This window comes from Diorhabda sublineata, chromosome 2 (genome assembly GCF_026230105.1).
Source record: "Diorhabda sublineata isolate icDioSubl1.1 chromosome 2, icDioSubl1.1, whole genome shotgun sequence".
Lineage (NCBI taxonomy): Eukaryota > Metazoa > Arthropoda > Insecta > Coleoptera > Chrysomelidae > Diorhabda > Diorhabda sublineata.
In genome coordinates this window covers 24625368-24650451 of record NC_079475.1, presented here as the reverse complement: position 1 = coordinate 24650451, position 25084 = coordinate 24625368, and the positions used below count along the sequence as shown (strand labels likewise).

Genomic DNA, 25084 nt, shown 5'->3' with positions numbered 1-25084 from the left:
CAGTTGTATTTCTGTTATTACTTTTATCTCATACCTAATTGAAATCACCTTCTAATGTGGTTGAATATATGACAGACCATCCTATAAGAAGGATTTGGTTATTTCTAATTATGTGAGAGTGGACTTTTTATGGTAGTAAAAATGTTAAATGAAATATCTGAAGATTTCTATCTGGGACTGTCCTTAAAAGATGAAGCTTCTATGTGGGAAAATTTACCTCCAATAACAACACAATTGAGTGACAACCCAATTCAGCCGTAATGACGCTTAGGTTGAAAACTAACAATAAATCTTTATCTGCTGCTATTCGAATTTATTGACATGGAACACAGTATGAATATGTAATATCTGAAGCAGTAGAAAGACAGTTGGTCACATAATTATTTACATTAGGATAAAAATAAATGTTTCTATCGGTATTCCAGTTCTTTGTATATATCTGAACTAATAGAGGACTTCTATTTTATTCTAAAAACAATACTGTTGAAATTATGACAAAGACTAACAACATCAATACCTATAATCTTATATAGTAGATGTATATTTTGAAATTCAATTAGTGCCAACCTAGAGAAATTATCTGAAAATTTTATAATTACCAATGTCAATATCAAAATATACTTCTATTGTTAGACGTACAAAATATATTATGCTTAAAACTCAGTATACTCTTGTAAAACAATTAAAACTAGTACTATCTAAATAAAAACTATTTTTGAATGAAGAATTCTAACATTGGTTTTAAGACTTTATGAAGAGTTTTCTTTTTTTCAAAATACTTGTCACCAAATACCATTTATCATCATTGATTGTCCTTAAACATTAAGCAGATATCGACAAGTTATTGAAAAAGCAGATAAGATACAGTCTGCTTAAATATTGTTACATAAATGAACAATAGGAAATTTGAAAAGGTAAAACAATTTTATTCCACAATAATTTGATACGGGTATTTTATCTTGAGTACAATATATTTGCATTTTAAACATCGAATTTTTTCAATTAAATGTAGCGATCAAATTTTTGTGTTATATTTTGAAAAACATATTTACACTATTTAAGTATATATAATATATATTTTATAAGGGACCAACACATGCAAGCTGAAAAGTATTGCTTTAAATGTGTACTAAATTTTACAATATACTTAATCCATAATTCCATTTTAAATGTCCTTTCACTTTTTGGTCCGAATTATCAGTTTTGCAGCTGATTGTTTGCATTCCATTTTTTTTCCAAGATGAAACTATTAAAATATGATTTTCTTTTTAAATTACAGTACACTCATATCACAGACCTACAATATTTATAAAAACGCCGATGTAGATGAAAAAAATGTAATTTATTTTAATAAATATGTGTATTTTACGTGTATAATTTCCAATACTGTAGATTTTTCAATATCTGCCTCAAGTGTCATAGATACTATTGTCATGATGAAAATGTATTACAATTCAAATAATTTGAGTTGTTTAACTATGAACGTGACCCGAACATAATTTTAATTCGGATATTGTATCATCTACTATCACTTCTTCACCCACAGAATAAGTTATCTCTTGACAAAAAGTATTGGACTTGGATAGTGAATATTTGCAGCAAGTGACAAGTGATAGAGGAAAGGCATAAAATATGAGATAGCGCCTATTATGAGACACCCTATTTTCTCTCTAACTTAAAGTCGCCACCTAGCGACAGCATGCATTTGTGGAATACACATATTAGTGTTCCCTTTGAAGTGATTTTTTTGTTAAAAAGATGAGGAAATTAATAGGTGTCCACTTAGTTACTTTGTGGTGTGAAAGTTGGTTTATTGTCTTAAATAAATAAAACACATAAAACTTGTGTAGTAGGAAAATAATTTATTTAAAAATTTCTAATATAATATATAACGAGGATATCTCATATTCGTAGCGCTCTTAATTTTTCAACAATTTTTAAGTCATTTTATGCAGATGACTGGAAATAAGAAAAAAAGGAAACAGTGGGATAAAAATGCCATGATTAGCGCAGTTAATGCCGTAAGAAATAAGGAGGTGGGGTAACTCCAAAACACAAAAGTTATAGTCTATTTTAATATACTGTCATATTTGCCATGTTGTGCATTTTTTTTGAAATGAACTAGATAAAAGCTCTCTCATTCTACTTGTTTCTCTTTCCTTAGCAATTTTGTTATTTTAGGAACCAATGAACAATATGTGAAAAACAACGGGAGTGCACAGGATCTTGTAAAAGTATCTCTGAGTAGGAAACAAGCTTTATCTGAGGTTTTGGAGAAACAGCTGACCGATTACTGCATTGAAATGGAAAGAAAGTATTTTGGTCTTCATAGAGATGTCAAATATGTGGTTTTTAAATTTAAAGGAGTCCGCGGGTAAAAAATGTCTTCAAAGGTTTTTAACCAAACGCCGACAGTTATTGGTACAAACACCACAGGCAACATTAGTTGCGAGATTAAACGATTTAACGCCGAAAACGTAGCCCAATTTTTCGAAATATTTGAAAAGGAGATGGAAAAAAATTTTCTCCACTCAGACTATTCAACGTTGACGAAACAGGCATCACGGTTATACAGCATAAATAAAATAAAATCATTGGCAAACAGGTTTGAGCAATAACATCTGAAGAGAGAGGATACTCCTTACTGTTGTGACATCTATGAATGCTTCTGGTACTTTTGTTCCACCCTTATTAGTATTTCCTCGTAAAAACATGGCGAAACTTCTTATGGAAGGTGCACCTACTGGACCAATATCGGCCTTCCCTCCATCTAGATGGATTCAGACCGATATTTTTACACAGTGTTAGTGCTGGATGGTCACTATTCCCACACAAGAAACATCGAAATCATAGACATGGCCGTAGAGAATTATGATTCAACTGTGTGCTTACCACACACACGCTACACATAAGTTGCAGCCACTTGATGTGGGTTTCATGTCACCATTAAAAACCTATTACGCTCAAGAAATAGAGACTTATTTAAAAAATAACCCAGGAAAAGTTGTGACACACAAAACATTTGCTCACTTTTTGGAAAAGCTTATACTCGGGCTGTAACAATGGAAGTTTCAATCAATTCCTTAAGAAAAATAACAAAAATATCTTCACCGACTTTTTGGAACAAGAACAAAACCCGCTTTTAAAGGAAAGAACTAATAATGAAAATGAGCGAACTGAAGCTCTGGACCTTCCTATGTTCAAGAAATCTATTGCTATTCCTGCAGCATAATCAGATTCTACCAAGATCAAGTCTGAAAAAGGTGATTTGCTTGTCTCTCCAAAAGAAGTTTATTCAATACCATCAAGCTCTTCCAATTATGATGCAAATTCTAATAAAATGAAAGGCAAAACTAGTCTAATAATATCTACATCCATCTTAGAAAAACTTAGAAGAATCATTCACAAAGAAAGTAAAAAAAAATTAAAAACCAAGTCTTCAGGAACAGCGAATAAAAAGGCTGAATATATCAATATCAAACAGAACAGATTCAGAAGATTTTATACATTATAACGACTCGACTGATGAAGAGGATAACAATTCTATTTTTTTTTTTTAGTTGACATATGATTTTTTACTTATTTTACACATTTTTTATTTGTGATAATGTTCTGATGTTCATGAATAGGAAAATTGACAATAAATGCTCTTAGTTATTAAACTAAATTTAATAATTGATATTGTTAGCGGACTGAATGAAATCTTGATGAAATAATTTCTAAGGCCAAAATGAATATACTTATCGATATAGAAATATTGGCCATTATAAATGTGTAAAATTACTATTTTTTCATCATTACACATCGACTAAAATATCCATATGGGCGTTATTAAAATTCATTTAAATAATGCTATGTTTCAAGACATGTCCAGTACAAAGATGAATTTTTTATTAAAATCATATCAAATTAATGTCGTTTCTCAGAAGTAAATTTCCACATATACAGTGTTCTGCAACTTCTATGGTATAGACTGGGAGCATACGAATCTGAGAAAGTAACAAAATCAAAAGCATCCAATTTTGTATTGATTTATATATTTCCATATTTTAACATTTCTTCCATAGAGCCTGAATTAGACATTAAAAATCGAAAACTTATCTTAAGATAACTTCTAAAAAGTGGCAAGTACGTTATTTCACTGGATTGGTGATAAAATTGATCTAAATAAAATGTACTAGAAAATATTTTGAAAACAATTTAATTATTACTTATAAATAACAAGATTCCAAACAACCGTTTTCACCGTTTATGCATTAGTCACAGCACACTGTATAAATATTTAATCAAATTTCAAAATTATATTTGTTGGTAAAAGGGCTAGTAAGAGAAACATATTCTATTGTGCGATATGATGGTATTCAAACTGATATATTCCCCAAATAATTAATGATGTTAAAATTGTAAAAAATAATACTGTGATTAACTATTTATAATTTTAAGACTGGTTCACATTCTTCTAATTCCTTAAGTTGATAGAAATAATAAGAAAATGTGATTTCATTAGTTCAGTTTTACATGGCGAATCACAGGCGTTGTCTCATTTATGTAGGTACATATTTTAATGACATTTTCATTTAAATGAGTCTATATTATAATTACACTTTTCTACCTATTTCAAAAATAAGACTCAAATTTTTTCTCTACAGCGATAAAGATCAAGTTTGTATAAAATTGATAATAAAACAAATCCAATATTTCAAAAATAACCCAAAGTACTGGGATATATAATTAGTAGACAAATTTAGTTATTTGTAATAAAAAGAAAATCAAATTTACAAGAAAATCTGGAAGGAGGATATTAGATAATATAGAAAAATAAGGAAAGATAAGACAATGCAAGCTTCAAATTAATATTACTATGCCCGACATATTTTGATATTTACACAAATTTTCTTCATCACCATAAACTAAAAGACACGCGCTTCATTTCCAATGAAGTATTAAATTGAATATAAATGTAGAAATTGGAAGAACATGAACCTGACTAAAATCAATCTCTGTACATAAAGAACCTTATATTGCAAACATCTATAGAAATTCAACTGATATTATTTATCTATCTACTTAGTTTCAACATTTATGGAAGTCTTCGTTAGGGAATACAATAATTATTATCGAAAATAAATAATATGTTAGAAGTTTAAAATTTGGAATGAAACATGCCAACAGTAAATCCCCATAGTGTTTTTATATATCATAATTTATTTTTATAAATTTTTAAGCCCTTTGAACAAATATAAATAATGTATTTGAGAAACGACTTAAACACACTGTAAATCGGTTACGGCGAGTCATACATATATATTAAAATAAGACAAAAAGCATAAAAATTCAAGCACTATCGGGAGAAAACGGTTAAGATGTCTTCCATCAATCACAAAAAGAGGGCACTTCCGCCGATTGCTTTGAATATACAATCGGCCGTAGTTTTGTCTCTCGAAAGAAGTGAAATATTTACACGAATAAAACGAGAGTCCAATAAAGAGGAATACCTAAATATGTAAGTGCCAATGGCCCGCGTTCGATGAGCTATCACACCAACGGTCGGTAGATTTCGTTTGGATGGCTGTTCTGGTTGCTAGCGTTTTGACGTGTTGAACATTGCTGAAAAATAAACATGAAACAATAATGAAATGAATAGTGTATATCTATCTATTATATCTAATTTATTCTTATTCCGTATATAGACATTTTTAACAAATAGAAAGACAATATGTTTGGTTAATCCATTATATTATACAAAATACAATTATTTTTCTATTTTTTTTTAAATGTAATGTCATTGGAGATGATAGTACAACCATAACCTTAACATAACTGGATAATCGACTGTCGTTGGCCCTGAACCAGACCGAAGTTGTCATTTTTACAAAAAGAGGATCAACAACATTGTTCATTTTGGAGTGGGACATGAGCAGTTGGAAACAAGATGCACATCCAATTATCTTGGAATAACTATCGCTAATAAACTACGAATGTTGCTGCACTAACCAAGATGATGGCCAACGTCGGTAGACCGGCGGCGAGTAAGAGGCGGTTGCTGATGAGAACAGTCCTATTAGCGATTGATACCTCCCGTGCAACCTTGATAGAAAGGCACCATGACGAGTTATACCCCACACAATTTCTGACGGATAAGGGCATTTTGCACACTATTTGCACATGATGGGCAAGGAAGATTCCCCCGTATACTTCTATTGGGAAAAATATCTGCGTTTCAAAAAATTTCAGGTTAGTATTCGGAAGAAAAGGCTGAGGTTTTAGTTCGTAAGGGAACTTCCGGAGTCCAACAGTCTGCATAAATGCATTTCCTCCACCGGAATAAAAACATCCATAACTGTTCTTCATCAGTATTTGAATACACTGTTTACAATTTTGAGCTATTTACAATTGATTATGACGAAGGCATGAATAATTTTGTTTTTGATGATCACAATATTGAGACTATTGAATTACCGAATATCTTATAATATTAATATTGCGTAGGCTACTTTTTATAGTGATTTCAAAGTACAAGCTGGTATACAAATGTTGGTATCTGTGTTAATTCAATATATATTTTCATTTATCAACACGGCCAAACGTTAAACTATAGTATACACACACTTACCGCTTGTTTCTTTTCCCATGTTTTCATGGCAGACTTATATTTTTCAAACTCATGACACCAATCTGAATAGATCTTTTGATAATCATTACTTTTGGCAGGCGGTGAACACCGATGAGCATCAACAGTCACATTAAATGAACATAACAATGAGGCACCCATCCAGCAGTCGTACCTGAAAGAAAATAAACGTTTTTTCCAAGTATTGATAATGAAATTTTCTACACTTATAAGTTTTTATGTACATTTCAAAACAAACTATCTATTGGATGCATTCAATCAAATCTACTTATTCTAATAGATATTTACCTTCCAGCGTCAGATTCAGTAACTGCAATTATTACTAAGCCATGTTCAGAGGTTTCAACGTATTTGTCAGGTCGATATTGGATCTTGTAACGTCCTTTTTCTTTGGAATAATGATACCAAGTTATAGTTTGAGAAGAAAGAACTGCTGGCATTTTGAGGAAGCAGCCCAAGTGGAGGCTTTGTCCCCAAGTAACCACCATTTTCTTCTTCACTACACTACTATCGCAAACATCATGGGTGCTGTTAGATACATCTTGCAACAGACTGTAAAAAAATACTCTCTATATATTTGTTAACAAACAAGTATGATTTTTTCAAGTTTATTAAATCACTAGCTATAACTTGCCCAATCAATTATTCAGTATAATATGAATTTTGAATATAAAGATTCAATAAATTAATGATTATAGTCTAAATTATTCGTGAAAATTACGAAATGGGCGACATCTGTTAATTTTCTATCACACTTTAATAGAGGTGAACAACAAAGCCAGAATACTAATCAATTTTGTTGATTTATAAACAATAGAAAGTATTATTTGAAATTTTAATCTAAATAATAAAATAATATAGCTGTTAAAAGCGCTTTTCTGATATAAAAAGAACTACATATCCACAGTTTGAAAACAATAAAAATGTGGTAAAAGTTATAGTCTTACAAATGTACTAGTTGTTAAAATCTTATTATAGTGGCCAATAAGACTGGTGTACTTTTTTGGTACTTTCGTGTAGATATTCTCTCTTCTCTTCCTTCCGTATTTACATGAACAAATGCATTTCCAATCTTTAACTACATTATTCAGATTAATTGTTATCTCATGAGGCTGGGAAGTTAGACTTTTAATGATTCTTGCAATTTTCTTCCTTCTGGTGCACATAGTACTATATGTCCCGATTTAAAAACCGCTTCACCTTCTTTGAGTGGTCTGCTCCAATATATTCCATGATGTTTAGAAGGATTACTTCAATTTTCGTCATTTTCAGATCGATTCTTTTTGTTCTAACCATACAAACACGTTTAGGAAATAACGGAAATCACAAAAATAAAGAAAATTCTAGCAAAATCACTAAAAACACATAAAAAACTGAACATCATCAAACACCCTTACAGATTGTATTGTTTTTCACCGCTATAGAAGCCAAATTTAACGCCCTCTAGTGACATATGATTTTCGCCAATTGGACTACTTCTCAAAATTAGTCTACTTCTAATGAGAATCTGCTATTGACAATGTAAAACACATGTTTTAACATAAAATATCGGAAACTACAATAAAAATTTTAAAGTAGACATAGTATCTCTGAAAATCTGGGTATTTTATATATTTTCTCAAGTTTGAAATTGAACAATTATTCTTTGTTATTCAATTAATTAGATAAGAGGTATTTTTTTTTCTCTTCTAAAACATCTTAACAGTGTGAAGGAAACATGGAAAAATAACACTTTTTCTGTTACTTTTACTGTTTTTCAGATGCTAGGAGAGGTTATTGTACATATGAAGACCTATTTTTAATAAAAATTTATTTCTTCAATACTTTAGATCGACAATTTGTGATGCATACTGATTAAATTCTTTTTAGTGCCTTCACAAAGTTTGTTATTGTATTTGGTTCAGTTTTACATGTTGTGGTACCTACCAACAAATTATTCTTGGAATGTACCAATGACATATATTGTGAGTACATACTGTATTATTGTCAAATAAGTTATTATTGTTTATGTAAAGGATTTTCTTCTGCCTTCTGTTGCAGTTTATTGCTAGACAGAAAAACATATGTGGATAATAATATCCTATGATTTTATAAACACCCAAGCAACAATTAATTCCGTAAATCAAATGTTTTCCACCTTTTTGTCGAAGGTGAGTCAATGATTCCATCTGCAATACACTTAAAAGTATAGTTTTTCTTAAATGATATACTCTTAGCTAGCCTCAAGTGAGAGTAGGGAGAAATTTTATCTTTCATTGAAAATTATTGTTATTGTTTTAGTACTTTAGGGATTTAAGTGATCCTTGTTTCCAAAAAGATGACACCAATACATGGTCATTTGAAAAAAATAGTAGGAAAAACTCACCCCGGAGAATACGGTTTACAAACATTTAAATCCTTATCCCATCCACAGTATGGATCATGTACACATCTTAAGCAATTATCGTATCTTCTGTTACACATCACCAAATCGACTTGCTTAACTCTAAAATCGGATGCTACATAGAGAGCTTTGTGTGATTTTGATAATTCCATTACTTGAATTGGCTCTCCAGGAGTTACGTCGAAAACGTCTAGAAGAATCGACGAAGAATCCTGGTCTCTGGTCCATTCCACGATTTTGTGTACCCTACCATCATCTGTTGAACAAAATATAATTTAATATGTAATATATACCTAAAATTTTTGTATTATGTGCTCAAGTTGTTTGTCATAAGTTATTGAAATGAAACACACAGCACTAGTAGATAAAGTACGACTTGAATATTGAAGTTGAAAGGTATGCAAAAAAATATGTTAGTTTTTTTGAGAAATTGTTAGTAATAGATATTATGAAATAGATAAAAATCAAGGATTAGACTTAAAGAATAGCTTTCTATTTTGGGTCTTTACTATACTAAAACTAGATACAATGTGTTCGTACCATAATGTATCTTGCTAACATTTCGAGTTCTGGTAAGTTTACAAGAAATATATACAATTGTGAAGATTAATTGTTACATTTAAGATAACTTTGTATTCATAGGAGAAAACTATCTTTCTTGGAAGTTGAGTGTCTACATATACTTTTTGCATTATGATTTCTCAAAATTTGATTCTACCGTTATGATCATCTTCAGATAATTCTTGTAACGATGCTCGAGTGTTTTCCGTTTTCAGTGCTACTAATGTCGACTGGTGAGTTGTCACACACTTCTTGGCGGATTCTGACTTCCACGGCTTCTATTCTGCTGTCTATAACTGTATAAAGATGAAGCTTCTTCTTTTCTTAGGAATTTAATGCATTGAATCGATGTACAAGGGTTTTCTATAAAACTTTGCATAGCTTTCAAAGATTACTCATTATTAGTTACGGTTTTTGTTCGCCCACTTTTAGTAAGATTTTTATTTGAACCCACTTTTTCAAAAAGTTTCACATTCCTACAAACTGCAGTACCATTAAATAAGGGAAGTACCTCAACTATAATTTCTTACCATAACCTCCATATTCGAGTATCGTTTTTTCCTGTTCGGTAACCAGAGTTGAATTTTAAAAGTACCTAATCACAATAAACATCTACCACTAATAACAATTAAAGTTTATTCATAAAATTGTCGTATTTGAATTAGAAGTAATTCAATACACAGGGATTTCAACTGTTGTTTTCATTCATTAAAGTTTATAACGTTTTACCCAGACTTTTACGTTTTTCAAAAATTTGATTACTTATGTCAACTTCTATCAACGTCGTTTTCTTCATGTAACTGCTTCTACGGTTAATCTGGAGTATCAAGTTCTTTGGAACAAATTCTACTGAAATTATAATACACAACCGACCAAACTCCGACATTAATACGACACTTGATTTTGACCGATTCCAGCATTACCGAACAGGACCTTATCAGATAAATGTCCAGAAAACCTCTACAGTCATATCAGGCTTGGAGCAAGGACTCTTCAACAAGTAACAGAACGATCTACTTTCATTAAACCCAGTTAATATTTCTCCTATCTTTTGAGTTGACATATTGCTTCTCTTTTATTTTGGGGATTGTTTATTATAATGGGATTATAATTTATTTACAACCTAAGAAGCCTTTCACAATTCAGTTAACTAAAGAGAGTTTTACAAGAAACCACATTATCTATTATTATGTTGTTTGTTCACATTTTACTATAAAGTGAGTTGATGTTATGTAATTTGTAACGCCAGAATACAGTGTGACATATTTGGTTAGGTAGACCGTCTTATTATTTATGGAAGAATCTTTGGGTTTGAAAATCTCTTGAGCTGTGTCAAAGAAACGACTCCTGGAACTGTCATGGCTTTTTTATTAACAAAACCGTCATCTCCTCAAAACCAGATCTCCACTGGTTTTCATGCAAGCATCTTCTTCATCGTTCTTCATCATATTCTATTCTATAGTCTCTGTGGAACTGTCACCACTGCTGCTCTTCTTTGAACTGTTACGTCTATTTCCCTTATCGTGGATGTATCTCAGAGGAACCCACGTTCCAAATGCCAAAACACCTCTAAATCGGTGTAAAGTAACAATACCGTTCAATAGTTCTTGCGTTGTGCCTTACCACATGAATCCAGTTCTTATACAAGAGGCCACCGTTTCTTTAAGTTCATCAACACTTCGGTCTCCAAATTTATTTTCCAGATATCTTTTGAATTACATCATTCGACTTCTTGCTGGACATCGCGGCGTCTTTTTAAAAACATCCCCATATTCAATGATAACTTGGAATATACCAGACATCAAAGTTTGGGGCTTTCTATTTAAAATTTTTATCTTTATTTTGTGATAATCGTACTTTATAAATTGAATAAAATAAATAAGTGCGAAAACGATGATGATCTTGAAGATTATCAAATATCACCTTTAATTTCACAGGAAAACAGCATAATATATATCGGCTAAAAAAACCATATGGGTGACAAGATCAAAAGAGCCCATTAGATACAAATTAGATCTAGAAGATAAGATAATGCAACAGAATGAAATCTAAGTAACTTCCCGTTACATAACCAGATATGGAGATATATAAGACGAGGTATAATAATAAAAACCTAGAGCAAATGAGGTACTCAGAACTTAGTATGGCGAAACAAACACCTAAGACAAGAAAAAAACAATAATCAGACCTATATTAACATTTACATCAGAAACAAAGGCAGAAACATCAAAAACGAAAGAACTCTTGAAGAGCACAGAAATGAAAATTCTTAGGCGGATCTCTAATGATAGACGATAGACTGGTAATCATAGCAAGGGATAAATCTCCATATGGAGCATTGAGAGAGGTCGACCACGAAGTATGTGGAGTGGCAATCTAGAGCCAGGATGAGGAAAGTTATCGAAAAAGCAACAGGCGATAGACCTTAATGGAAGAGAGAAGGCGAAATTTGGAACTGTTGAATGAGTACTTTTGTGGTCTTGGCGCTTCAATTTTTATTAAATAGATAAAGAAAATTTGAAAATATATATTGTCTACAACATGCAACCTGTATACTTCTAATCGACTTATGCGAATTATTGGTATTATTGGAATAACCTTTTAATTTTTTCCAAACCTAACAAAAATCGAAATATTAGTAGGTTTGTTACTTCATTTACACACTGTATAACATTACTTATGATTTAGAGAGTATTAATATTGAAACACAAACAAATTATAATCAAGGAATAGAATAATTTTGCCCATTTTAACAGTATTTAAATAAGAAAAATTGAAAGTATTCTTCTTCGGGACTTAAGCAACAATTTATTTGTTATTACCTTGCTATCATTTTGATTAACAGTAACGGAAAGTTGTACATAGTACATATTTCAAAATACATACTCATGAATTACCTTCCAAAGTTTTCGATTGAAAATAAAATAAAAGTTTGATTAAAAATTGCTCCTTAATTAGCCATCAACATTTTCGTTTTCAAGTAGTGATTTACAATCACGCCTTACAATTTTTTGTATCTAATTAGGATCCAAAAGAGATATACTTACTTGTTCCAGCGTAATAAACGGTATAGTCCAAAACAGCACCTCCAATATCTACCTTAATCTTGTCAACGACCAATCTCGTGAAGAAAATATCCCTTTTGAAGAATACAGGTTTTTCGTTCTCATGCATAACTGCAGAATCCATTAGTGGGTGACTGCGGATGAAATTCAATACAGTGTCTGGAAGAGTTTCCGTATCATTCACACAAACTCCTGGTCGTGGTTCGGGAACTCTACCGGATAAAACAGGTAACCATGCTAAAAAAATAGGAAATTCATTAGATCCAATCAATACGACAAACTGGAATTATTTTAATTGTATTAAATAATATAATATGATTGTATTTACCAGAAGAAGATGTAGCCTGTTCTTTGAATTTGCCATTAAAAGCCGCTTGGATATCCGAAAGGCTAAATGAACAAATGGCAGAACCCATTAGTCCATTTGTTGATGTAGTAAAGGTGCCATAAAATCTATTGTTATCGCCAGGAACTTTGTAGATACTCTCTGGAAAATTATTAAGATTGAATTGGATTACAAAACGAGAAAATTATTTTAGAAAATCTCTGTCATTACAATTTAAAAGCGTTTGAGCAACTTTAATATTTTATTCTCGGAGGAAGAAGCTCCCTTTCATTTAAATTTGTATACTTTGAGGTAAAAAAATCTTAAATGAAAACACCAATCACCTTTATGTTACATAGTGGGACTGAAAGTGCACGTAGCTAATCAGTAATTTTTAACTTTGCAGAAAATATAGAAATATTACAAGCTTTTCTTAACCTCAATAACATTATTTTGAAAGCTACGACAATATAACATGGATGTTTCAGATATATATATATATATATATATATATATATATATATATATATACAAAGAAATGTTCTCAAAGAAATTGATTGAGATATAGCATGGCTTCACCGCGACCTTGACCTATCTCCAGGTGATTTATTTTATTGGGTTTTCTTGAAAGTTGAGTCTACGTGAATAAACTAAGAACACTACTTCAATCAAGGTTTACATACTCTGCGCAAAGTGTCAGTGAGTTTTCGAAAATCTGAGTGCGAGGATTTAGGAACGCCAACGGCGAGATGCAGACCACTAAGAGAATATTATTTATAAGGTATAATTTTCCCTTCTGTGTTCTCTATTTTAAATAAGCATTTGTTCAAATACAATGAGAATTTCAAATTTGCAAAAGTTTATAATAAATACATGCGTGACCAATATTACATTTTCTGTAATTCGAAAAGCGGAGGAATTTTTAGAGTAACCAGTAATAATTGATGCAAAATTGATACCTACATAAAAAGTGTGCTAATTCAAGTTCAACAAAATTGTAAAAAAGCTGGAAGTAACTAAATAAATAAAAATTATCCGAAAATACGTTTTTGGGAGATAACTTAAAAATTTAATCGAACACAAAATTTACTATTAATGATTAACAACACTATCGGATAATCAAATAACGAATTCTCATTTTTTATTAAATTCGAACGCCAAAATCCACTTATTGTATAATGTTCGGAATCAAAGTTTAATTGTCTAAAGTGGAATTGCAAAGTTCACATTGTGTGTCCGTTTCAAAATTCATTTTGAAAACGTTTCAAACGAGCTGCCAGGTGGCTCTTTCTCATTAAAAATTGGAGACTGTCATATGAAATGTTAATTGAAAAATGGAAATACTTATGAGGATTCGCAAAACACTCTAATACATTTTAGGATAATTCAAGATTGAATACAGCAATTATATATGATAATACTTTTATTTGTCCTATAAATCGACATAATCGGAAGCTCACAACACTCTGTGTATAGTTACCGCGCCATTATTTTTTACAACTTTCGATGCGGAATATCAGCTATAAAGTTTGAGGACTTGATGCGTTTGGTCAGGATTCAGTTAAGAATCGGTGTGGTATTTAAATTTCATTCATATCTATTTAATTTATATGAAGATCCTCGGTCAGACCAACTGTCAGGGTCGTTAATGAAACAAAACTTTAACTTGTGAAAGAAGCTATAATTAAAATGCACTTATAAGCAGTTAGAAATTCCCTGAAAGGGTCCTATGCGTCATACAATTCTGGAATGCTTCTGATAATGTCTTCCATCGCCAATGACATGACTTTCAGATAATGCTTTTTCCTATTTTTTTGACATCAGTGTTATGAATAAAACACCATGGCGGAAATCGGCGCAAAATCGTAATAACATTTCCATAACCAAAGAATAATGATGTTTTTAATAGAACAAAACCACAAATACAGACTGACCTAACGTATTCTATGCTCATAACTTCACAAAATTAAGGAATTTAACTATGTAGTCAAAAGTTGGCGAACTCTTTGTTTTATTTCCATATCTTTTAACTAGTAATTTAATTTGTTAGTTTAGTGGTAATTTTCAATTATTGCTGAGTAACCAAGATCTAATTACAAAGCAAAAGTATGGGTCTTTGCAAAAAATAAAAAAAGACGCTTTTGTACTCGATAAACAAAATCAAACAATTACAACTCGTTAGTATGCTAAAGTTTATTCACTACAATAATTTAGAGCGTTGAAATTATGAGACCAAAACCCCTATATGGTCCACATACCGACACCGTTTCAATATTTTTACGCATGTGGAAGTGTAGGGTGGTGGAAATTATTTCGAGAAACAATAAATACTTTTCCCATGCGACTGGTGTATTTATATAATAAAAAAATCAGCCTATGGAATGAAGACAAATATTGTTTCATCCAGCAACCACTACTTTTAAATCGAATGACGTGGATACATTTAACATTTTATATAATTTTTTATATAATAGGTTTTCAACGCATACGTGGAGTGATTGGTAATATTTATTAAATATTTCTTCAATGAAACCAATTGAAAAATTCTGGTCATGTACCAAAAAAAAAGAAATCAGGAGAAATAGATGGAAAATACGTAAACACTCCTCATAGAACATCATAGGAGAGATTTACACCTCATTTAGGTAGATAGCATTCAACGAATGTATTAAAGTTAAACTTTTGGCAAATAGAATAACTGTCAAGAGCATCTCTTTTTTCTGGAACGGATTCTTTATTTGACGTAGCAAACATAGAATGAAGTTGTATCCAAGCATTTGAGAAAATATCGACTGGAGGTAGTTACCAAGACAACTCATAATATTTTCACAGTGTCAGAGAGAAGGTCATTAGGGGTCATATTTGACTTTAAGTTGGGAATTAAGCATCTATCAGTATCATTTAAAATAAAATACGTTCCTTAGGTTTATTAATGTTTTAATAAAAAAGTATTCCATGAATTCTGTAAATTTTTATATTTAAAATGTTTGACTGGGGCTCAAAGGAAATATTAGGGGTACCAAAAAGTAACGTCTTTTCTACGCAAAGCAGCCAATTTACAATTTAGGGAAAAATACTCAACTAAATATCAGAAGAGCGCATCCAGTAAAAACATTTGCGATGCTTTTTGAAGTGCAGCAGACTTCGTAAACGCCAAAAATGGTTCTCTAAGTTCAGATCCGGTATTATTGATCTCTCTCACTCTTATGGATTATGCTAAGAGTAGAATTGGAGGCAAATTCATGCAAGGTAATCAATCTAGAATTCTCAAATACCCTTCATAAACCTCGATCGACTATCCAAGAAGATTTGCAGCAGATTGGAAAAATAAGCAAAGCAGGTTGTTGGGCTCTCCATAACATATCCAAAGCCAACCGTTGCTCCAACGGCATCATACAGACATCATAAATTTTTGATTACACTGAGGAGAAAAAATGGGTTTACATAATACAAAAGGCAGTCATCGAAATAATTGAATTAGGGTGATAAGTACTACTGTCCCATCCACTATACTCGCTAGATATCGCACCCTCGGATTTCCAATAAGTCGGATCGCTTCACCATTTTCTTATTGACAAAAATTTTGGATTATGTCCAAAATGCCAACTCAAGATGTTTAACTTGAAAACCAAGTGATTTCTATTGGACACTAGGATGGCGAAATATTGTTGCTAACGTAAGTGATTAAATTATTGATTGAAAAAAAGGGAATATTACTTGCCTGTACAGCACAGACACTGATAAAAATTGAATGATTAGGATGAAAATGACTTGATGATGATTACAAAGATAAAATGAAATAATTATACATTTATCATGAAATAGTTCCTATGTACGCAATAGAATTGGAAACTAATTCGGCAAAAAAATATTGCATTGTTGTTCGAAGTCGAGACAAACAACAAAATTTAATACTTACGGATTTCGTTGAAATAAAACGGAAATTCTCCTGGAATAGAACAGTTAAGTCTAGCTTTGAGATAAGTGGCCCAGTTCTGCGATAAGATATTCTTTCCTCCTGTATCCTTTTTGCAGACTCTAGCGACCCTAGAGTAAACGCTTTTGCCGCAATTGATGTATTCCACGGCGGTTTCTCTGAAGAAGAATAAAACATATTCTCCGATATCGAAAGATCCTACGAAGTTCGGTTCTGAAATGGAAAATAAAAAAATAATTCACTTTGTATAAAAGTATATTTCCAGACACTGCGTGCGAACACAATATCGATTTACAATGTATAATTTATGGTAGGTGTAGAATCTTAATGATGTGTTTTTAGAAAATAAACACTAATTCCATCCTGACAAAATGAAATTAATCTCAAAACTAGATGAAGACGATTTCGACTATTACTTCACAGTTTTGTGAATTGATGGGTGAACGACTGAACGATAATCCAGAATCAGGGCAGAAAAAAAGTTTTATATTCAAACAATACAGATATCTCTGAGAGAAGCTGTTGACTGTGAAGTGACACGAATTTTATATAACATGACGATAATAATGTAGCAGAAGCTTCGCTTCGATGGTGTTTCAATTAATTGACTAAATTTTTCTATGGTAATGCCACTCGACCAGAATTTATAGATCATTTACGCCAATGAATGTGAACAAATATGTTATACAATGTACAAATTGCTTTTAAAGCTCGACTGTATAGTTATATAGGTAGTGGGATCAGTTTTTATATGAGATTTAAAAAATGTAGATAAGTACGAAGTGTTTTAATTTCAAAATTGAGAGAGAACGGAATAACGTTATAACAATAACAACGAGTATATAAATTTGAATAAAAAGTCATCCCTCTTATAGGATACGCGACGTATTTTGCCCTTTTTTATTAAATAAAATTGACGCCTTCTGATTTATATAGAACTAGAATGTATTTTTTGCTCTGCAGTCTTCAGATTTCTATGTTGGAATTTTATTTGCTTCCAAAATAATACTAATGTTAAGGCAAGTACAAATATCCTAATTTGGTTTCAATTTACATTTTTATTAAGTTGCTGTTCCAAATAATTTACATAAATAAGAAAGACCTCTCGGAAAACACGTTGAATAACATCGATTTCTATTTCTAAGAATAAAATACGGGTAACAGAAAATAATATCTATGTAAATGTACCGTAAAATGAAGTGACAATTTTGAGCCAACTTTCTAATAGGAAAAATGGGATGTTTGTGTCTTGTTATTGAGCTCAGTTGATAAATGAATCTACAACACCATATCTATTGTTCAATTAGATCGTACGTTGAATATAGTTTTTTTATAATTCAAATGATATTAAAAAGATTAAAGATCATATACAATTTCTTCTGAAATTTTTTAATCATTGATTCAGGCCCTGGTTGTGAGAAAGTGACACATTGTCCAATAATATACCACTCAATAAGTCGTGTGACTAAGACATTTTTTATCAAAAACCCATTTTATTCATCAATGTAATCTTCTTCGAGAGCAATACAATTATTCCAACGCTTTTCTAACTTTTCGATGCCGTGTATGTAGAAGGGTTTATCTTTTACTTGAAAATAAGTTTCAGTTTCAGCAATTACTTCTTCATTTGAGCTGAATTTCTTACCGGCGAGCATTTTTGGGATCGGTAGTGTCTGGGGACTATACGGTGGATGAGGAAGCAATTCAAAGTGTAATACGATCAAACAACTCTATGCAGTATTCGCTATTGATTGTCTAACCTTCACAATTGACTGTTGTGCCTTTGGACGCTTCGCACGTGGTTCACCGGCTGCAGCCCACTCAGACGATGATCGTTTTGATTCCGGAGTGAAGTGATAGATCCACATTTCATCTCATATCGACGTACATGTAAACATGGCCAAACACTTCTGAATAATTAACATGTATAAATAGACTCCAATAAAAAAGTAGGTAGAAGTAAAAATAAAATCATTAATTTATACACTTTCACCAAACAGGTAAGAATTAAAACATGAATGAATAGAGGTTCCGGTAAAATAATTGGAGTGTTTTCCATTTGAAACTCATTCAGTATATTAATATATTCAGACTCTAAATGAATTCCCCAACGTGTAACCGGAAACTGCTCCATTCAACAAATAATAAAACTCCAAATGGTATCAAATTTCAAAACGACTATGTACGGCCTCCACGGCCAACAATGGGGATGAATTTTATAAATACGACAAAGGGCGGTATCAGTGAGGGTGGTTTGTAATTATCTTCGCCCAGATAACCGCAAAATGCGAAGCCATGTATTTTGCGTAATGACGTTAAGACCATAGGAAAGATGCGTAAGCGCGTTACAACGTTTTAGTTAAACACGTGGAAAAATTTAACGCGTGGTTTGAGCTTCCATCAAAATGTTCAATAATTTATGTAGATTCTAAGCAAGCCGTGCTTTTATAGTGCATTGGGTATGAAAATGTTTGATTAGTGGTAATCGGTATACAAAAAGCTCTTTTAATATTGCCGCCGCCGCGATTTCTTCTTTTTATGCTCAAAATATACGGCACGGTACTTCAATTTATTAAGAGGGCTGGGAACATGCCTTTTTGCATCGTTTTTGCTTCTAGAAACTTCCGGTGTTTATGTAAGTTTTAATGAATTACATTAAGGAGTGAATAAAGTGGCATTTTCATTACTTAAACTACATAACGAATAGCAACGAGATAAGAACAGCATGAAAAAATGGTCTTTAAAATTTAATAACAATGCAAAAGAAATTCTCAACCCCCATTTCATATTTTGATAAAACTATCTATAAAAATAAGTGATGATGCTAGTTGACGGAATGACAATGTCGTTTAATCAATTTTGGAGTTCCTGATAGTGATTGACTTCATTTTTTAGACAATAATAAAAATTGATACCGCTATATTCATAATTGTTTCTATAATTATAATTTATAATTATATCTGTGTTTGATTTGTAATGTTTAGTGTTTAGTTAGATAAATTTTGAATAATGCTAATTGATGTACAAAGACCTATTGTTGTTCTGTTATTCATACATGATATTCTACATTTTTTATTCTTAGTATTTCTAAGTTTTTCAGACGAATATTAACCTCTTGCTTCTACGAAGTAATTAAGGAATGCAACACCGCGAGGAACTTGAGCAACACTCTTAATTTTGTCTAAGTTATGTAGCTCTTAGTGTTGGTTGCGAACTTTACGCCAGTAGTAAAGGTTTGAAGTTTACTTGATTTTAAAGTCAGTATTATTGTGGTAGTTGAAGGGTCGCCATGTATTGTAGAAGGGCGAAGACCTCCAATCAGTAGGAACTTGATAAAACCATATCTTTAAATCACTGGTATGTACCCAAACTACACATTCCATAACGCTTACACTATAATGTTTACTGACCTCTGACAATACGTTGGTCAGTGAGTAAATTGATAACAATGTCACTGTCACATGTATATGTCTATATCATGCCAAAAAATCAAACATGTGGGTTGTCGCTGCTATTTTTATTTGGACTGTTTGTCTTTTAACTTGTATCATCCTACCGCTATGCAACATATTATTCACAATTCTCCTTTCTTTTTATATTTATCGAAAACAGTTGATGCTTTAATTGATTTTTATATTTATTATTAAGATTCAATTTTCTGTTATCGTTATCCTGTTCTGTTATCGTTATCTTGTTATATTTCTATTGGTCAATCTCTTTGAAGCAGTGTTTCAGAAAACACAACTTTGTAATCCATTATTTGAGGCGACGTTTTCCCTGATTGTCAGTTTGGAAAATAACCAGCTAGTTGCAATTGCCTGTGAATTAAGACCAAATATTTCACCTTCTTTATAGTCTCTGAGAGCGCCTTACTCCTTTATAGTTTAAAACTAATAAAAACTACTCAAAAGAGCAATTTCCTTCACTATGCTGTAGCTACAAATTAAACAAGACAGTTACTAATTGAATTCGAACCTTTTGGAAAACAATTTTTAATCAATTTGTGCACGACCAACAAAATGAAAATCTTAATTTAGAAATTATATTGTCGTCGATATGGCGTTTGTTCACATACACATACATTAGACACGTACAGCGATGAAAGGAATGGGTAGAATATCGGAGGAACTCTGCTAATAGACAGAGGTAGATAGTAATCAACAGCACAAAAACTAGTCCAGTTACTACGACCAGTTAGAGATCTTTTCAGGACCGGAATATGCTATATGTGTATTTGAGCGAGAGAGAGAGTTAGTTTCACAGAAAATTCAATTTGCTGTTGAAATGGAGAGAAATACATTTGTATTTTCGAAAGAAAAACCTATTCCACTCACTGTTGAACATATTTTGTCAAATCCCATCATCATAAGGTAGATTTTGGAAAAGTACATATATAAGGATCAATAATAAGGTGTCAATAACTTCCTTATATAATTTACGTTAGTCTTTGCTCTCATCACCTCAAGATCTAAATTTGAAGCATCATTTCTTAGGTTTGTGAGGTTTCAATAACAGAATCATTGAGTTCTAGATAAATTCGTTTTTGTTTTCAACAAATGTCCAATTAAGATTGAAGTATTCAACTAAACTTTCAAGCTTCGAGACAGTGTAACAAACCGTTAGTACAAAAATTACAATTCAATAAAAAACTATGAAATTATTAAGGGTGACATATAAAACTTGGAAGCTTCTGTAATATACGACTGGTGATAAAAAGTTCATTTGCATTTAGCAGAATGCAGAGTCAACTTGTAAAAGTGCTCCTTTTACCTCGGAAACTGGATCACAAATCGGGCTCAATGGAGTATTCAGATTTCTCCCTTAAATTTGCTCTAGCAGTATTGGGGCTAACATCGCAATGCAGGAGGTTTATTCGGCGATTGCGTCACTTCACAATCGAGTCACAATAACGTACCGTATTGATGGTTCTGGGTAATCGATCAGGATAACGTTAGATTAAATCCAGAATGTGGTTACCATAACTTTTTTTTCTTGTTTTTTATTAACGTACGTGGAACCTACGTGGAACACATCCCAGCTCAGACTTAGCTGCTAAGTGATATCAAATAGGAAGTTAACCGTCGATTATTTTGATAATTTCTTTAGTTCGTGCTATGTTCATATATGTTATTGAAGAACTAGTCCAGCTGCTACGTCGTGGTTTCAGGCATCCTACTGCTCTATTAAAAAGAGATATTCGGTACATTGGGTCTGTTTATTTCTTTTTGCAATAATGAAGAAAATATATATATATATATATATATATATATATATATATATATATATATATATATATATATATATATATATAATTTCCCAAGCGATGAATACATAAGTATTCGAAAGCTACGAAAAAATATTAAAGTTAGTCCACTTTGGTGTTTCGTTGCCACGTCCCCAATAATATATATATATATATATATATATATATATATATATATATATATATATATATATATATATATATATATATATATATGTAATACTTTAATTTCTTAATTCTTAGATCTTTTATAATTTATGTAAAAATTGTAGCTCTATTTTGTAAATTCTAAAATTCTAATAAAACTACACATAATTCAATTGATTACTGCTGCTATATATTTGAGATGTAGGGACCAAGGAAAAATTAATTTTTCTTATTAGAACAAAACATTTACAAAAACATAGTGTGTTTTTCAATGAATTAGATATTAGGTCCGTTTCTGGATGTTTTGGTGATGCGTTTGTGATCGGAAATGGAAAAGGAAGAGATCTGTGGAAATAGAAAAGCGCCCCGTTTTAATTATCCAGTTGTACATGCTTTTGTTTGATGACGCCATTTTCTATGGAAGCCGCTGGTATTTTGGAGACGTGGATTCCGAGAGATAACTTAGTAGAGTCATTCTGAATTACAGATTAAAATGAAGGCACAATTTTGGCCAGGTAATGCGTATCATAATTAAGAATTATTGGGATAAGTCACAGTTAAGATAAATAAAAATTATCAAATAGAGTCTGATAAAAAAAAATTGAAAAACTAATAAAATATAATCACTTACATAAAAACCAGAATACTCAGTAAATATTTTACTACAACAATCTACAGTTTGCATGTTTATCATAACAAATAATTGTACCGGACGAACCGGTTCATTCTATTGTGAATATCGTTATCAGACATAGTGCCAAGAAGATGAAGACAATAACAAATCATTCGATTGCAGAATATGGAAGGAGTTTTGGAATACAAAGTGTTATAGGTGGATAAAGAGGTTTTGGACTTTCTTCATACCGACATCAGTTGATCTCACCTTCAACTAGGAAGCAATAAATAAATTGATTTCAGTGCGGCTCAGAACATCTTGCGCGGATTCAGAAATTGAACAATATCTTCTTCAATGACTAATCCTTTCGCACAACGGTCGATAGTAAGTAAGAGGGAGACTAATCGTAATTTTTTACTTATTATTTATAAATAAATAAAGAGCTTTGGTAAAGACAAATGTTTTTTTTTTTCAAGAAAACCACCACGAAGTAATGCAAAGCCAGGTTTTAATCTCAAAATGGCGTTTTTATCTGTTCGGCGGTCAACTCAAACCTGGTCAAATTGTCAAGTTAGTTCTATATTGTGTACAATTTTATCCAGTATACTAATATTTAATCGGAAAGAATCTGGATCCACGGAGAGGCAATATTCTGCAAAACCACAATATAAAATAATGAAGTAATTACATTATTGATCAAAATAAAATGTGTTCACGATTATTCGTTTGAATTTAATCTAAGAAAGCGATCCCCTGTTCTAATTATTAATTGGGGAATTAAATTTACTTTTATAAATAGTTCTAGCATCAGATAGGAATTGATATTACTTTTTGATTGATATACTATATATTCTAGATTAAACCTTTATTGATCAATATGTAAAGAAAACTATTGGTCTGAAATAGAGAGAAAGAGATAGGAATTGTAGAGCTCGATTCTCTTTGTGAACTTTGCAATATTATCAGACTGTACATTATCACCTCATCCGTACAGTCTATGATTTAATTATCTCTGAGCTGGTGCTTTGCTCACCCCGATAGAAGATTACCGGTAATTGGATAGACGAATTTGCGTGGTAGAGAGGCCGCTAGTCACTCGGGGCCGGTGAGCATTTTGTCCATTCCTAACTGGCGCAGTCTATCTATATCGGCTACACTAATCTAACCCGATTATAGAATTAATTAATGAAATCAAACTGATAGGAATATAACAAAAGTAATTGATCATCATAATATGTAAAAGTTGAATTTTGGAGAATTTGTATGAATTGGAAAATGATATATTGTTAACCAATCGTAGTAGTAATCTTCTAGAGAAGTTTTATGAATTTCCATTATCATTTTATCTTCAATATCCTTGATTTTTCGTCTAATTTTCGAGATTTTCAACTACGTGTTTAATACATTAACGGAATTATAGAACGAAATTGTGTTCGATAAAGATGTGAAATTACTAAAAATTTCTAATTATATTGATTTTAGTGAAATAATATCAAATATTGAAACAAATTTTATAGAAACATATCAAAATAAATTAAAGAGTGAACTAAAACTTTTTTAATTACGAGGGTGTTATTTTGAATGTCCAGCCTTTTAACTGAAGAAACAACATTCCTCCCTATCAACAGGCATCTGTAATTCGAATCCTGTTAAAATTTGAGTCGTATAGTTGATGTTTGACAGTCATTAGTAGTGGACTGCTTTAATTGAAGAATATTTGATTGAAGCACATTGAGGGGTGCAATTGACGCTCACAATTGATCGTCTAATCGAGCTTTTGACAATAGTATAAACTCGTAGATATATCTCTTGCTTGTTGACTCAAAAAAAATCACGGTTAAAAACTTTGTGGTGCTTTTAATAGTGCTTTATCCCGATCACCCAGAGTTGGAAAGTGAAAGCTAAAAACCATATGGTTAAAATAGATGAAATATTCGGTTATAAAAAATAATTTAGTTAAAATTAACAGTGAGAGATTAGACTAAAAGATACTTGAGGTATCTATAATTTTCTAAAGTATTTTTGAATTTCACGACATAGGTTTTTATTGAGCTCTGTAGGTGCTATACATCGTTTCTTCAATTGTCTGAGTCCGTCCAAAAAGTAAGATTTCTCAAGACTATTTGTTTATGAGTTATGAGGTTTTTAAATAAGAA

At 31.5% G+C, this 25084-nt stretch overlaps 1 protein-coding gene across 3 annotated transcripts in view; it reads right to left on the bottom strand.

Annotated features, from left to right (window-relative positions):
* Positions 1-3546: 3546 nt before the first annotated feature.
* LOC130452612 (semaphorin-2A) overlaps positions 3547-25084 on the bottom strand; it is a 1040595-nt gene continuing 1019057 nt past the window's right edge. For all 3 annotated transcript variants that reach the window (XM_056791958.1, XM_056791957.1, XM_056791959.1), the window contains 7 exons: positions 16885-17115; positions 12969-13127; positions 12623-12877; positions 8997-9270; positions 6920-7183; positions 6614-6785; positions 3547-5607 (listed from right to left, as the gene is read on the bottom strand). In XM_056791958.1, the coding sequence (XP_056647936.1) occupies positions 5536-5607; positions 6614-6785; positions 6920-7183; positions 8997-9270; positions 12623-12877; positions 12969-13127; positions 16885-17115 (1427 nt within the window). In that variant the 3' untranslated portion in view covers positions 3547-5535. The remainder of the gene's footprint in view (positions 5608-6613; positions 6786-6919; positions 7184-8996; positions 9271-12622; positions 12878-12968; positions 13128-16884; positions 17116-25084) is intronic.